This window comes from Bubalus kerabau, chromosome 5, assembly GCF_029407905.1.
Source record: "Bubalus kerabau isolate K-KA32 ecotype Philippines breed swamp buffalo chromosome 5, PCC_UOA_SB_1v2, whole genome shotgun sequence".
NCBI classification, from domain to species: Eukaryota; Metazoa; Chordata; class Mammalia; order Artiodactyla; family Bovidae; genus Bubalus; species Bubalus kerabau.
In genome coordinates this window covers 34,629,808-34,647,073 of record NC_073628.1, presented here as the reverse complement: position 1 = coordinate 34,647,073, position 17,266 = coordinate 34,629,808, and the positions used below count along the sequence as shown (strand labels likewise).

General features: G+C 44.9%; 1 protein-coding gene across 5 annotated transcripts in view; it reads left to right on the top strand.

Moving 5' to 3' along the window:
* The window catches only part of GAB2 (GRB2 associated binding protein 2), a 181,463-nt gene that overhangs the window by 145,996 nt on the left and 18,201 nt on the right, over window positions 1-17,266 (top strand). For all 5 annotated transcript variants that reach the window (XM_055581424.1, XM_055581423.1, XM_055581422.1 and 2 more), the window contains one exon: window positions 12,022-12,265. In XM_055581424.1, the coding sequence (XP_055437399.1) occupies window positions 12,022-12,265 (244 nt within the window). The remainder of the gene's footprint in view (window positions 1-12,021; window positions 12,266-17,266) is intronic.

The following is a 17,266-nucleotide window of genomic DNA, read 5'->3' as shown; positions in this document are numbered from 1 at the left end:
TCCTTGCTTCCTGCTGTCACAATGCCTGTGTGGGGTCCTCAGCACACATATGATGACCTGGGGAGACCCACTGCTGTTTCTGCTCCTTTGTGATGACCTTCTCTGTCTTTACCTTTGTAGCTGCTTTCCCTACATTCCTTTAAGAGAGTATCACACAGAGCTCTTGCTTTTATTTTCAACCTAAGCCAGCTCTTCTTGATTGCCCTAAACCATATTTTTAGCTTTCTGTGAATCTAAGACATATGTCCTCATGCCCACTAGAGTCCACATAACTGTAAAGAGAGCTCAGAGGCCAGCTGTGGGGACTGGTCATTGGTGGACACATTTTCTCATCAGATTCCTCAGAGCAATGGCCCTCTGGACAAAGGTACCAAGGACATAATTCTCAGATGATTGTTGTCGGTAGAAAAGGTTTTGGTGTGGAGGACTGGGCTGTGATTCTGGGTCTGTGGTTTACTTGCAGAATGAACCTGGGCCAACCAAATGTTCATCAAACTCTTTTAGACACTGAGTGTGTTGGTTCAGGTTCTCCAAGAAGCCGCTGTCAAGATGCATTTAGATGTGTGAGACTTACTGGGGGAGATGCCTGTGAAGGATGCTGGAAATGACCCTGAGAAAGGAAGAAAGCCCTCACTGGGCTGCAGGTCTGACACCAGTGACGGAGAGAAGGAAGGAAGGAGGATTGCAGCATGGTGCAGATCTAAGACAGCTTCGGGCTGGTCACTGGAAAGTCTCAAGCCAAGGTTTCCCATTGAAGGAGTCCCATCTCCTCATAGGAACAGGCTGCTGTTCTTTGTCAGTGGATGAGAACAGCCCAGGGGAGTTAAGGGATGCAGAGGGCCAACAGCTGGGGCTGTTAGAAAATATGCTACCCACATCAGGAGATCTGAGAGGCGTGTTTTTATGGCCACCATATTGAAGCATCAGCGATGCCTCACGTGAGGTGAAATAGTAGTAATAAGTGCTTTGATGAAAAGGAGACAAAGTAATGTGTTAAGGAGTGACTGGAACTACCATGTATAAAATAGGTAGCTAGTGGAAAGCTACTGAATAGCACGGACAGCTCAGCTCAGTGCTCTGTGGTGACCTAGGCGTGTGGGGTGGGGGGTGGGAGGGAGACCCACTGAGGGGAGATAGATAGATATGTGTGTATGTATACACACTCATATGTAGCTGGTGTCCTTCTGTGTACAGCAGAAGCTAACACAGCGTTGTAAAGCAACTCTAACCCGCTCCCCAGCGCCCCCAGAAACACACAAGATCTCTATACAGAAAATGACGTCTGTGCATCTGTGATATGGAAGAAGAAGAAATGGTTACGAATCAGGAAAAAAAAAAAAAAAAAAAACTGGTGTTCTCTCCCAAGTCTGGCTGTGTAAATCAGTCCTGTTATTCTCTTACACCTTCTGATTCTGTATGCTGACTGGCAGCTAGCTTGTTGTTTGTGCCCCAAGGTATGCTAAAATGTGAATGAATATGATTTCTTATAATTATATTCATGAGCTCTCCAAACTGGCTTTTCTTGTGGTTCTTTCTCTTGATTATTCCAAAGCATGAGTTTAGGATTCACGGGTCTTAGTTTCAACCCACTTCTGTATCCTTAGTGACAAACTTAAATTAGATACTAAGATTTTTGAGAGAAGACATGATTGTACAAACCAGACAGAGAATTACTAGTCTAGGGGCTGGCAGACTTTCTCTGAAGGGCCAGATAGTCAATATTGTAGGCTTTACCACCTGTATGTTCTTTGTCACAAGGACTCCACTTTGCATATAAGCAGCCATAAACAATATGTACATGAATAGGGGTAAAACTTTTATTTATGAAGTCAGGCAGGGGACCAGATTTGACTTATGGCCCTTAGTTTGCCAACTCCTGTTCTAGTGTGATAATAATATGCCTTGGCAAGCCTGCTCAGATCCATGTACATATGGCGTAGTGTGCGGGCCCTCCTGGGGATGTTAAAAAAAATAACTCTCCCTTTTGCATCCCAGTGGGAAAAAATGAGGATTGCTGAGGCATCAAGACACAAGAGTGGGAGATGAGTAGGGAAGCTCAAGATACGAAGCTGGGCAATTGTTACGACCCCAGGATGGAGGCCGTGGCTGAGAAAGAGCTGCCGGTGGGAGGTTGAGTCCTGCCAGGCTCTCTGCCTGCTGCCCTCAGCCACCACTGGAAGGCCAGAGGACCAATCCTGCCTCTGTAACCAAACCCTGAAGGTCTGAACACGCAGTTCACACACCAGGTGACCCCCCGATGGAGTGCTGAGGGAGAGGTCTCCTTTGTGGAGCACTGACCCACACGCACTGGGGCACCTCTGGGGTCCCTGGGCCAACCCTACAGGGAGCTGTCGGTACCAATTCTACCCATTACGACACAGATTCAGATGCCATTCGTAGGTTCCACAGCAAAACCAGCTGAGATTCCAGTTTCAGAACCCACATTCCTTTCCCTGAACCAAGCTGCCTCTCCCGAAGGCACAGTTCTGGGTCAAGTAATGCTGTGGATCTGAGAATTCCCTCGGCAAGCTGGAGCTCTTAGAATCCCAGCCTCCCCATCCAGACTTGAGCAGTTCCAGGAATTGTTCTTATGATTGTTGCCACTGCTAATGATCCTTGATAAACTCCCATTATTAACGTCTGACACTCATGGTTCATGCTGGTGGCCAGTTGTCTCTTAGTGAAAGCCACTGTCAAAGAAAGGGGAAACTTGCCTCTTGTGGAGTTGGTTAGTTTAAAAATACAGTGATATGGTTTCAGTATTTCAATGGAAAGGTCACAAAGGTCAAATGCATCATTGATGTGTGAGCTTATGGCGCCCACTAGATGGATTGATTCTCATGGGAATACTAATGAGTTCCCAAAGTTCCTTGGGGGAAGGGAGAAGTGCTGCCCTGAGTATAAACTTGTTCTCCCAACTGTAGTATAAACTCCTAGAGCAAGGACCAGGGCCACTCTTTTTGATAGGCCTGCAGCTCTTGGCAGAGTTCCCACAATCAGTCCTCATGACCTTAAGTAAACAGCAGAGTGCTTCATTCCATTTATGGATTGGCTTTGTGGGGGAACCACAGTGTCTCCAACTGTAAATGAGAGATTTGGGGGTGAGGGGGGAACACAGTCAATAGTCAACCACGTAAGGTCTGTCACAGCTGAGATGTGCTGTCCACGTGGCAGGTAAGATGAGAAGGCAGCTTGTAACCTGATCTGTCTGATGTGGACAGGACAGTGCATGCGTGCCTAAATACAGACCAGCTGTCCCAGCCCAGAAGCAAGCACAGCTCAGACAGCCTCGCTAAGTGATCACAGTTCCTTCACCCGGAATAGCAACTGACCTGTGGATCCTGGAGCTCTTCATTCCTTCTTCTGACCCAAAAAGGATCGTTTCCGACAAAACTTGCTGCCGTGATGTGTTTATTGAGCCCTTTGTTCTGATCTGGATGTTGAGTAGGCACACAGTGTTGTGCTGAACACTGTCAGAGAAAACAGTCTAGGTCCTGAGTTCTAACAGCTCTCAGCCTAGTTCTTTACAAGAGATTTGTGAATTTCCAACATGAAATGCAGAATGAAACACTGCCGAAGATTTAGAGGAAGGCACGATTGGCTCTCACCAGAGACCTAGAAAGCATGGCATTTGCTGTGGACCTTAGGTTCCCATCTCTGACTTGAGATGCCCCTTACGTAAGGATGTGTGACCAGAGACTGGCTGACATGCCCATGAGCTGCAGCCACTCACTGCCTTTGCCCCGGGCCCTTTGCAGGATCAATTTCTGCCCAAGTAGACCGAGAGATCATATCCATCGAGGTCAGGGCCCTCGGACTTGGCTCTTGGATCTCTGGGATGCTGTTTTTTCCCAGATCCTTCCTCAGAAGTGGTGGAGGGGGCGATGGGGAAGTCTGGCCGCTGAAAGGTCTCACAGGGTCCCATGTTTCTGCCTGTCTCTGCGTCCTCTTTTCTCTTCCTCTGCTTTATAGTTTTTATAAACATTAGGAGCCTTATATTTTTGAACTTGGGGAATTATTTATACTAGTCTTCAGTAGTTTGATCCAGCAAATGTTTACTTTCCATGCAAATATGAGTAACATAAACTCATGACAAAACAGCAGTCCTGATACCCAGTGTCTTGGTCATCAGATCTCCTGACTTGATTCCACCCTGCCCCCCTCCCCCCATTATAGAGAATATATCTTTGTTCACATGGATACATCTTTCTTCTGGTACTTCAGAAGGACCCCTGGGCTACAGGAGCTAAGTTTTAATTCCAGAGTTTACATCTGACCCCTTGTATGTCCTTGGACAAGTAGCCTCACCTTTCTGGGCAGTGATGATAAATGAATGACTAGACACCAGGATCCCTTCCAGTTGCCATGTTATGGGAGTTATTGTGTTTGACCGTAAATGTAAGAATAACTTCTCTTAATGATGATGTCTGCGAGAGGATTTTGAGGATTATTCCTTCTTAAATAACTTCAGGCTTGTGGTTGTGAGTTAAAATGACCTGGATCTATTGATCCAATTTTGCCATCAGCCATCCTGTCAACAGGATGTTTTTATTTGTTTTTATTTCCTTTTTTTTTTTTTTTAATATTTACTTATTTATTTGGCTGCACCAGGTCTTGCTTGCAGCATACAGGATCTTTCCTTATGCCACACAAATTCTTAGTTGTGGCATGCAGCCTGTTATTTGTGGCTCGTGGGATCTAGTTTCCTGACTAGAGATTGAACCCAGGCCCCCTGCATTGGGAGCACAGAGTTAGCCACTAGACCACCGGAGAAGTCCAGGGCTTTTGTTTTTAGAACTCACCACCTATCTGATTCTTGCTTTTCATTTAGCTTTCTCCAGGGATCACTCATCCCATAAAATCCTACACCATTGTTTGCAAAATTCTTTCATTACTCATCTTCTCCCAGTAAGAACCCTCAGAATCTTACCACTTTTCTACTTCTAGGAACAAATGATATAATGTAACAAGTATCAACCAACAACCATTTACTTAGTATTTAATAGTTACTATTTACTCATATTTTGTCTCATTGAGTCCTTCAAAGGACCCTGTCAAGTGTTCGGTTCTCTTTGGCATTTCACAGTGTGGGAGAGGAGGTTCAGAGAGATTAAAAGTTTTGTCCAAGGCCCTGCGGCAAAGTCGTCTGAGAATGTGGACTCCCACGTTTCTGACCCACTTGAGCCTCTTTCTGTTGCTCACCCGTTCCTTTTGAATTGGCCATGAACAGATGATAAGGAGGGCCAGGAAGAATGTGGATGGTTTCCAATTTGGAAGTTTGATGATACCAAGAAAGATTTGGGGAAGAATTTGTTCTTTCATTTGGCTTTCAGAGCTTGCTTTGCCCTTGATTTTTCAGTCAACCCTAACGCTTCTGCCCCTGCCCCAGAATTAAGAACCAGAGATTATTAAAAACCAAGCCACTGGTTCTGAATCTAAATCTCTGTGTAAATATAACTCCTTAGATCTTACATGGAGCAGCTCTCCTAAGTTTCCCAAAGATGACTTTGATGTGAATCCCTCATCTAATCCAAGTCCTTGCTTTTATAAATAGAGAAAACAGGGCTCAGAAAGGTGAAATGGCATTCCGAAGGTCAGTCTGCCAACGGGTGACAGAGCTGGGCCTTGACCCTCATTCTGTTGTTTGACTCTGCCTCCCATAAAGCTAATACCATTCACCACATAAAGATTGTGTAGGATTTCTTCTCTCTCCATGGTTGAAAAGAATTGATTTAGAAGACAAAGCGATCTCATTTAGATCTAGGCTCTGCTGCTTTCTAGGCCTGTGACCCAGAACTCATTATTAACGTCTCTGCACTTCAATTTCTCCATCCCCCCCATAAAACAAAACAAACAAAAAACAACGGAGGAAATAATATCTACTTCACAGGGTAGACCAGAGACGCATAGCAGGTGCTTGCTAAATGGCAGCTGTGATTGTTATAGTCAATATAGACATTTTTGTTCTTATTACTTTCACATATAACATCTATACAAGGTATAATTGTGGCTTGGAAAGCGATTCCATACCTTGGCCAAGGTCAAGGTCTCAGTCAGTTTCATGTGTACCCTAGGAATAGGAGCAGTAAGAATAGTGGGGTGCTCTGCTAAATACTGTGTATAAATGATCTCCAGTCCTTGCAGCAGCCCTGCAGACTATGTGTTCTCCCTGCTGAACAAATGAGGTTCCGAGAGGTTTATGTAACCTGTCCAAGGCCAGAGCCAGGAGTGACCAGGGCCAGGGTTCGAGTCCAGCCTGGGCTCCAGCATCAGCTTTGGTCTGCCATTTTATGGGTTCTGAGACCCACCGAGGCTTGGGGTGAGGGCTTGGGAGGGGGGATAAAGATTAAAAGGGCATTGAGATAAGGGAACCAGTCATTATTTGGCCAGTCATCTTTTCCAGAAACTCTCGCCAACCGCCCCTTTCCTGCTCCTGTTATCACTAGCCAGTGGATGGCTGGGCTGGGCTGGGCTGGGCTCCTCTGCTGAAATCCTTCAGAGCTTTCCTGTTCTAGAGTTTTGCAAGAAGGTGGGAGGAGTGTTTTTATGCTGGGCAGGCTTCCCATGAGTGATTGTGGAAAGGAAGGGGAGTGATTTTGTAGGGCCCTAAAAAGAAGCCAGGAAGACGAGGAAAAAATAAAACCCTGTTGAAAAGAAAACAAATTGACTCAGGCGTTTTCTGACATTATCTTTCGTCTAGACTTGGAGATCGAAGCTCAGGCCAGAAGTCTGGAAATGCCCATTTTCTTCTTGCTGTGCAACTGACCTTCCTAATGACCCAAGACACATCATTACAACTGCCTGATAGCCACACACCAAAAACAGCCCAGCCACATATTGTCTAATGTTTTCCTTTATTTTTAGCATTCTTTCCTTTCCTCAGGAGGTACCCAGGGCAATAAAAACAAATCTTAAACGAACATTTTATATGAGTGCTTAGACTTGTTTTCACAAGCTTATCTCATTTGCCCTTTACAGCAGCCCAGTGAGATAGGTAGGCAGCCCAGGGTTTATCCTCCCAAGCTCACAGGTAAGCAGCCAGAGCTCAGAGACCTGTCCACGACCTCATAAAGGCAGAGTTGGAGCCGGGTCCCGGGTCTCCTGACTCCTGTCCCATGCACGAGGCCCACACACTGTGAGGTGGAATTCCAACCTGCTTGAGGCTTTTCACCCCAAACCATAAGTTCTAGCTTTCTGTTTACCTGAGCTGCCCACTGCCTTGCTATGATTATGGGGTAAAACCCTCTATAGTGGGGTTGGAGGGAAGTATAGGGAACTGAAGGTAGGAAGCAGGGAATGTCTTTTTCTCAAGGGAGTTTAGCAAGGGCTTGGTATTTACTGAGTGTTCAGTTTTCAGAGAGGAAATAAAAACTAAAGGTCACATGAGTTTAACTGGATGACTGTTAATCTCTTGCATATATTTTACACTGCACGCTTTGCAAAGGGCTTATGCCTGTGTGTGTGTTTAATTCACATACTGTATATCACTCAAAGTATACAAGTCAGTGTTTTTAGTATATTCACAGGATTGTGCAACCATCATCACAGTCTAATTTGGGAACATTTTTATGACCCCAAGAAGAAACTTTGTCCCCATTAGAAGTCACTTCCTATTCCCATCATCAAGCAACTACTAATCTATTTTCTGTCTCTGAATATTTACCAATTCTAACATTTCATACCGGTGGAATCTAGCTTCCTTTCACTTAGCACGATGCTTTCAAAGTTTACACATTTTGTAACATGTATTTGTACTTGATTCTTTCTACTGCTGAATAATATTCTGTTATATGATATGCCAAATTCTCTCTATATATCCATCAGCTTATAGGCATTTAGGTTGTTTCCACTTTGGCTATAATGAGTAAAGCTGCTGTGAACATTTGTTTATGGGTTTTTCTGTGGACGTGTGTTTCTTTTACTCCTAGGACATACCTACAAGTGGAATTGCTGGGTCATGTGGTGACTCTGTGTTTAACTTTTTGAGGAATTGTCGACTGTGTGTGTGTTTAGAAATTTACTGAGATATATTTCCCATATTGGGCTTTTTGGTGGCTCAGTGGTAAAGAATCTGCCTGCCAGTGCAGGAGATGCAGGTTCGATCCCTGAGTCAGGAAGATCCCCTGGAGAAGGGGATGGCTACCCTACCAGATTTCTTGCCTGGGAAATTCCACAGACGGAGGAGCCTGGTGGGCTACAGTCCATGGGTCACCAAAGAGTCGAACACGGCTTAGCTTCTAAGCAACAGTTTCTCATGCCATAAAAGTCACCGTTTCAATATACAGTTCAGTGGTGTTAGCATTTCCCAGGGTTGTGCAACCATAACCACAGTCTAATTTTAGGAAATTTTCATCAGCCTCAAAAAGAAACACCGTTCTCATTAGCAGTGACTTTCCATTCCTGCTTACCAGCCCACCTCCTTCCCAGGCAACCGCTAGTTGACTTGCTGCCTTTGAATTTTCCTATTCTAGACATTTACATAAACAAAGTCATGTGATCCATAGTCTCTTGTCACTAGTTTCTTTCACTTAGCACAGTGTTTTGGGGATCCAACCATACTGTGGCATGTTATTAGTATTTCATTCATTTATATGACTGAATAATATTCCCTTGTATGAATATCCCACCTTTTATTTATCCAGCCTCTGCCTCTGTCATCCCATTGTGTTCTCTCTGTGTGTCTCTATCTCTGTTTTCTTATAAGGACTCCAGTCACTGGAGTAAGGCCCACACTAATCCCATGTAACTTCATTTTAATTCATTATATCTGCAAAGACCCTATTTTCAAATAAGGTCATATTCTGAGGTTCCATGAGTTTTGGAGGGGACACTGTTCAACCCATAAAGACACGAAGGAGTAATCACATGAATTCAGATAGAAGTCTTTTAAAGTTGCAAGCTGAGGTAGGATTTTTGGCAAGGTTTCATGCCAAAACATCTTTGGAAGAACTTTCCTGGGGCTGTAGACCATTATGGAGCTAACTGGTTTCATAGACGTGGTTTTATGTCAGAAGAGTGAAATTCCAAGTGTCTCTGGGCCCAACTCATCCTAACACCTACTCCATCTTATTACCAGACCTCGAAAACCTCTTTGATTTTGACCACAAGAAACAAGCATGTATGGATTTTTGTGCCAGAGAAAATTATTGTATTCATTCACCACATATGTAATGAATACCCACTATGTTCTGGGACTGTTCCAGGCACCAGAGGTGACAGAGGAGCCTGGAACACGTCTTGAGTACCGCAACTGGCAGCATTTGTCTGGCCCTTTCTGCGTTTCATCCTTACAGCCACCCTCTGGAGATTTGTAAACAAGGAAACTGAGACCAGGGTGAAATGATTTCTCCTCCTCTGTGACTAAACAGACCGGGTCGCATTTGCATCCCCAGCCTGAGCTGGCGGCACTGAGGCTGGGTCAGTCTTCCTTTGAATGCTTGACCCACAAGCATTCAACACAGGGGGCGTGAAAAAGGAATTGGGTGAGAAGGCAGGATAAGCTGGTTGTTACAACATGGCTATTCTTGTCAGTTTGAGGAACCTGGTCTTTATTCTGAAGGTGATGAGGAGTCATGGGTGGTATTGAGGGGGTCTGACTTATTATGCTGTGTACTTCAGACATTCAATCAACACACGATTGTGGAGCTGTGTCAGACGGGGCTTCCTTCTAGGAATAAAACTGTTAACAAAAGAGACAGTACCTCTGCCATCACTGAGTTCATCGCCTAATGTATGCAGTGATGCAGAAGAGGTTGGTATTCTCCTGAAATTCTGTTTGAAACACAGGAAAGTTCAAGTGAGAAGCACAGTTGAAGAAATAAACAGGAAGTGGTTTTAAAAAGAAAGACCTCTGTAAGTCCTCCTGAGGATCGCAGGGACCCACTGATGCATTTTAAGCAGGGCAGAGACACAAAGACAGGAGGTGGTCATTGAGAAACAGGGAAGGGTGATAGATAACGCCTGGGCTTCTGTCTCGGAGAACTGACCGGATGGCGGTGTTGGTGTGCGTCACTGAGACACAGGATGCAGGAGGGATTCCACTGAGGTTGTTGAGCTTGACCTGCTTGTGGGACAGCTGAATGGTGGTGCCCGGCAGACTGGGGGGCTGGCGGGGAGGAAGGGACGGGGGAGCAGTTATAGGACAGAAAGCTCAGGAGGTAGAACCAAGCCAGAGATTAAGGTCTGTGAGTTGTCATCACATAGCCGAAGCTGTGAGAACGGACAGGATACCCCGGAGAGTCTCCAGAGGGAGAGTGAGGTCACAGGAGGGTGTGGGCAGAGCGCTGAGGAAAGCCCCCTGGATGGGCTGGCCTGGGGAGGGGGGTGTCCAGAGACCACGGACAGTGCAGGATGCCCCCCCCAGAGGCTGCCCTGGCACCTCCCCTGGCGCTGGGCCTTCCCCTCTCCCGGGTGTCAACCCTCTCCTCTGCCATTGGAGAGCTCATCTCGCACATCTAATGGAGTAACAAAGCCATCGATTCTGTTAACAGACATCCAGTTCACAAGACCTGTAATGCGCATTCACTTTGGAGGTCGTCAGAGCTGTCGATGGAACAGTTTTTCCCCAGAGGCCCATGGTGTTTCCTGCTATACGCTGGCATTAGTTGACCTCTCCAGCATCAGAAAAGACTGGAGAGTCATTAATGCTGTAGAGCTGGTGATCCCGCCCAGGGCCATGAGAAGGGTGCTAAAGCAGGTCAGATAACAAAGGGTAGAAAGAGAACTAAGTCCCCTCTGAAGTGTTCACTAGCCCTAGAAAGCCCCCATCATCACCACTAAAACATCAGCCCCACTGGCCATCACACTGCCAAAAATGACATCTTTAACCTTTCTTTTGAACAAAAAGTTTTGCTGGTGGAATTACTGTATGCCGAATACATTTTTTTATTTTTTGCTTATTCTGCAAAGACAGACTCAGAACTTGTTCTGTGTACCTGGGCTTTATTAGGTAAATGTTGGCACTGAAGAGGTAACGTCAGCAGTCACTGCTCTTAGACACCCATGGGCCAGGCAAGGAAGCAGGGTGACAGTGGATATAATGAAGCGTGGGCCACGTGCTGTTCACACCCAAAACAATGACCAAGTCCAGGAAGGTTTCAGGGAGAATATGATATCCGTGTAGGGTCTTAAAAGTCTGCCTGTGAATGCTAAAGAAGTAAAATCCAGGCGGAAGGAAGAGCACAAACCAAAGCAAAGAATCATAAAAGGGGCTGGTGTGTCCACGGACTGATGAAGCTTCCATATGCCTGGGGTATGGGAGGAGGAAAGCAGGAAATAGGTCAGACTGTGAAAGGCCTTGTATGTTGTGCTAAGGCATTTGGACTAAGCTTAGAGAGCCAGCCAAATGAATAATGCCCTTGGCTTGGGGTGTAGCACTCTAAAACTATTATCTGTCTTTAATACCTCGCTTCCTTTCTAACACAACAGCGAGAGTTTAAGATAAGAGTTAAGGAGAAAAAGAAAAAAAAGACCCATAGACAGAGTACAGGAGCCGGGCAGCATCATCCTGGGAGGACGTGGAAGGGCAGGCTGGAGGGGCCCGGACGGTCTGAAGGGACTGGTGGTTCCGTTCCATGTACTTTTATCAGGCAGTGCGGTGACATGGTCCAGTCCCCTTGCTGCGTGAGTCTTCGGGAAGCAGAGCTTCATTTAATAAAGCCAGCGTAGCTTTGAGGGAGGCGATGCCCCAGGTGCCCCCGGAGAGAGGGGAGGCAGTGGCGTTCCCTTGCCCGAGGCTGGCCTCGCCCCAGGGCCTGGAGCCTGAGCAGCCTCGCCTCCCGGAGCGGGGCAGGTGGTGACCGGGCGACAGTGGCCTCCCGGCGGCCCCGGGGTCAGCGCGGAGGTCCTGAGCCAGGAGGGGGCAGTAAGGGAGGGCAGCGGGCGGGCAGGCGCTGAGGACGCTGCCGCTGCGGGGCCGTCGCCTCTGCCCCTCACAGCCCCTCGTCCTCCGCCCGCCCGGTCCGGGAGAGGGCCGCCTTCCCTTCCCCGTCCCCTCACACAGCTCATGCTCTCTGTTCACAGACTCCCTGCGGAACATCTCCTCGGCCCCGCACGGGCCGCGCTCCTCTCCAGCGGAGCTCAGCAGCTCCAGCCAGCACCTTCTCCGAGAGCGGAAAGCCTCGGCCCCGTCGCACTCCAGCCAGCCGACCCTGTTCACCTTCGAGCCGGCGCTGTCCAACCACGTGCAGCCCGCCTTGTCCGCCAGCGCGCCTCAGGAGTACCTCTATCTGCACCAGTGCATCAGCCGCAGGGCGGAGAGCACACGGTAGGCGCGCTGCCCAGCGCTCGCAGGGCCCGGTCCTTTTCAGCCTCTGCTTTTTAATTTTGAAGGCGCCGGAGTAAACTATCATTACATCTCTCCAGGTGACCAGATACATAATTATAAAACAAAATCACCATTGCTCTAGTTTAGGTAACCTTCACATTTTATGAGTATCATCTACATTGCTATATAATGATACTTGGATTCCAAAGAATCCTTTCATTATCAAAAATCTTGCTATAAAAATTTTAATTTGAAAAAAAGGCATTAAGAAGCTAGAGTTTCAGAATCAAAAACAAAGTCAGTGCATTTGTTGACCCTAACAATATAGCTATAAAACCTAAACATTGTTGAATAAATCCGTATCTCAGTTTTGCTACCACTGCGGCGTTCCATGTGGCAGCCGCTCTCCACATGTGGCTATCTAAATTTGAATCAATTAAAATTAAATAAAACTCGGGAATGTCCCTGGTGGTCCAGTGAATAACAATCTGCCTGCCAGCCCAGGGGACACACGTTTGATCCCTGATCGGGAACTAATACCCACAAGCCGTGGAGCAACGAAGCCTGCATGCCGCAACTAGAGAGTCCATGAACCACAACAAAAGTCCCCCATGATGCAGCTAAGACCAGACACAGCGAAATAAAGAACAGTTGTGACTCTGGTGATGATGAAAGAAAATAGATGCCAAAGATGTCTGTAACAGCATAAATTTAAAAGAAAATTATTTTAATTAAATTGCATTGAAAATTAAGTTATTCAGTTGCACCAGCCATATTTCAAGTGCTCAGTGGCCACACATGGCCACTGGCTACCATACAGGGTCATGCAAATACAAAACCTTTTCATCATCACAGAAAGTCATAGCAAGAACTTCCTGCTCTAGAGTGAGTTTTTGTTTTTCTGACAGCGAAAACTCTCTCAGGTATAGAGCCTGTACATACTTTTATTACCTTTTAGTCTCATCATTAGGGTAAACAAAAGCACAGGGCTTGTGGACTTTGCTGGAACTGGTTCCCAATTCTACCATGGCCAGCAGATTGCAAATCATGTTCCTGAATTAATTAATTTAGAAATAACTAATTTGTGTTATGAGAATTAAGGCAGTTAGAGAGCTGGTTTATTGATAAATCACATTATGGAATATTTTCATGCATAATCACACTTAAACCAATCAAACACGCTGAGAGATTGCTAGGATCGATCATTTCTCTCTGTTTCACGGATGAAGAAACTGAGACTCACGACTTCTGAATGACAGAGGTCGGACTAGAACCCAGGCTGCTGCTTTCTGGTCGTGTACTCTTTTCTCTACACTGTGCTGTTCTGTGATTCTGGTTTTCTGAGTCATTTTCCATACACTCCCAATACTCAGTTTGAAATCTGCCTCAAAAACTCATTTTCCTCAAGCAGCATGATTCGTTTGTGAACTTTCGCTAATTCAGGCGACCTCCATCAGTGTACGCATGAGGGGCTGAGTTCTACACAGGTAGAATGAATTAGCCAAGATCCCTGTTAGCACCTAATTCTTCTGAACCACAGACCAGGGACAGTGGTAGAATGCAAAGTATTTCACAGGCTCTGCAGTTCAGTCAGTTATGGTTTCAGATTCAGGTTTGGCCACTTCTTTGTGACCTTGGGGGCCATTTATTTAGCCTTCTTGACCTTCAGTTTCCTTCTCTGCAGAGTGAGAATAATTAACTCATGAACATAATTAATGAACATGAAATGGCAAAACATTCCTGAGGTACCCATGAGGTAGGAGGTCCTCGGGACATATTGCCAGATGCTCTCCCAGGCCCCCACCCCTTCCACTACACATAGGATCACAGGGGAGTAAGGAATGAGAGGCTGTACAGTCATAGTTTTAGTGAAAGACAGAGCACTTTATATTAGTGTCTCTCAAACAGGAACAGCACACGAAATACCCAAGCATCTTGTTGAAATGCTGTGTCTGATTTGGTGGGCCTGCGGTGGGTCCTGAGATCCTGGCATTCTGCAAAACCGTAAATGATGCTAGCGCAGACTGCAGGTCACCCTTCCATTTTTATAGTAATGCGTTACTGTCCTTTGGGACAGGACTCAGAGCACATATCATTGCATGATAAACATTTGAACAAATCTGTGTTACAGAAATACGTTATCTCCAGAGCCTGTGGATGTTCATGAATGAAACAGAACTTACCTACATCTGGGGAAGCAACTTGACTGTGGGGCCTTGATCAAGTCGTGCTTTCCTCTGCATCTTTGTTTTGACTTGTGTGGGTGAGGGAGCAAGAGGTTGATGAGTAGGATCTCAGGGAGATTTTAAAAAATAGTAAACTCAGTGTTTGTAGGATTCCAAGCAGGAATGGAGGGTGGGAAGGAAGCTTTCTTCAGAGGGATATATAGTTTCTGGTGGTAGTAGAGTAGTGTGCATGATAGCAAACATACTATAACAATCATAAACTCCAGACAAAACACTTTAAACAACTGAAGGCACTGAAGCAATCAAAAAGCAGGACAAATTTATTTTAAAAAAAAAAGGGACCCACACTGAACAAGATTCAATTTACATGACTTTTCTTTTAAATTAAATTCCCATAACGTAGCATCCCAAGTGTTCAGAAGCTAGTGAGAAATTGCTGGACACTTGAAGACACTGTAAAGTTGACCTGTAGTCAGGAGAACTCAGGTCATAGAAACAAAATAAGCTCAGCTTTTGGAGTTAGCATACGAAGACTTTAGAATAGTTGTGTTGATTGCTTTAATCTGTGGCAGGGAGGGAAAATGGATAATGAGTAAAGAGATGGTGAAATTTAGGAAAAAGAAACTTTGAAAAAGAATGTATAAGTTTCAGTTTCTCTGTGGTGGCAGAAGCCACTACAGATTATCCCTCCCACTAATTACAACTAAAAACTCCAGGCAAAATATAATTACCCAAAGACTCTGTAAATGAAAGGAAGCAGATTATGCAGCAGAGCAAAATTTTGAGATGCAACTTCGCAGAGTGAATTTTCTGTCTCTGGTGGATTTGTCCTGAGTATGGGCCCCCTCCCAAAGCAGCACAGTGGGGCAGGCTGCTGAAACTCTAATAGAAATCTCATCTTTCTGCTTAGAGGAACCAGAAAAGGAGCCCTTTGGGGGCTGGGGAAGAGTGGAGTATCCCAGAGTGGAGAGAGCTAGAGAAGGGAGTTCCTAATTCTGGATATAAAAACCACACAAGTCTCAGGCTCATCTTGATGGGAGGGGTTGGGGTGGGCGTGGAGCGGTGCAGACAGCGCGGTGTTCAGTCGTGTCTGACTCTTTGCGACCCCATGGATTGTAGGGTCCGTGGAATTCTCCAGGCAAGAATACTGGAGTGGATTGCCATTTTCTTCTCCAGGGGATCTTTCCCGACCCAAGGCATCGAACCCAGGTCTCCCACATTGCAGGCAGACTCTTCACTGTCTGACCCACCAGGGAACCCATGTGTGAGGTAGACTCAAACCAGCGTAACAAGAGCTTTGTGAACTAAACTGAGATTTTTACTACCACACACAAAAGGAGAAACAGAACTTAAAAGGCTAAACCTAACCATGTTGATTGCCTGCAAAAACAAACACATCAGCATTTTCCAGAGGATGATAAAAGAACGCAGTCTACACAACATTCAGAATATAATCCAAAATTTCTGGGCATACAGAAAATGAGCAAACTATAACTAATTCTCAAGGGTGAGCACAGAGACCAACCTCATTATTACCAGTGTTGGAACTTCTACACACAGATTTAAAAGCCCACATTATAACGATATTCCATATGAGAAAAGAAAACACACTTGAAATTAATGAAAAGGAGAAGAAACCCTTATCAACCCAGAGGTCTAAATTCTGCAAAAGTATTCCTTCAGGAATGAAAACAAAGACATTCTCAGATGAAAAAGAAGTAAGAGAATTTCTAGGAGATTTAATTTAAAGAAATAATAAGGCTGAAGCCAAGGTCTTACCAGAAGAAAACTATAAGCAGGAATGAAGAAAGACAAGCAGAAATAGTAAATATCTTCAAAATTATAAAGTGTTTTTTTCCCTTCTAAATTATTTAAAATATGTATGGATGTTGAAAACAAATATTAAACATTATCTAGTGGTGTTTTTACATGGTTTTATTTCTCTTCAACCTGAAGTTCCTTTTTTTTTTTTTTAACTTTATTTCATTTTGGCCACGCTGCATGGTTTGTGGGGATCATTCCCTGACCAGGGATTGAACCTAGGCCCACGGCAGTGAAAGTGCCAAGTCCTTACACTGGACTGCCAAGAAACTCCCGTGAAGAGCCTCCTTTACCATTCATGGCCATGTGAGTCCCCTGGTGACCAATTTTCCTAACTTTGACTTATCTGAAAATACCTTTATTTCACCTTTGATTGTATTTATTTTATTGAAGTATACAATTGATTTACAGTGTTGTGTTATTTCTGCTGGACAGCAGTGATTCAGTTATACACAAATATAATACACATTCTTTTTCATATTTCTCTTATGGTTTATCACAGAATATTGAGTATAGTTCCCTGTGCCATACAGTATCACCTTTATTTTTGAGAGACATTTTTGCTGAGTATAAAAATGGCTTTATTTCAGCATTCTAAAGGATGCCATCCTATGGTCTTCTTGACTTTCTTTGTTTTTGATGAGAGGTCAACTGTTCTTTTTATTCTTATTCTCCTGGATGTAATTGTATCTTTCTTCCTCTGATTTTTTTCTCCTTTAAAAAAATTGTGTTAAAATATGCATAATAGAAAACGTACTGTCTTAACCATTTTTAAGTGTACAGTTCAGTAGTGTTAAGTACTTTCACACTCTTGCAACCAATCTTTGGAACTCTTCTCATCTCTCAAAATTTAAACTCTATACCCTTAACATCTCATTTCACCTTCCCCCAGCCCTTAACAACCTCCATTCTACTTTTTATCTGTATGAATTAGGCTTCTCTTACAGTGTTTTTTGTGATTGGATTATTTCTCTTAGCATAAAGCCCTCAAAAT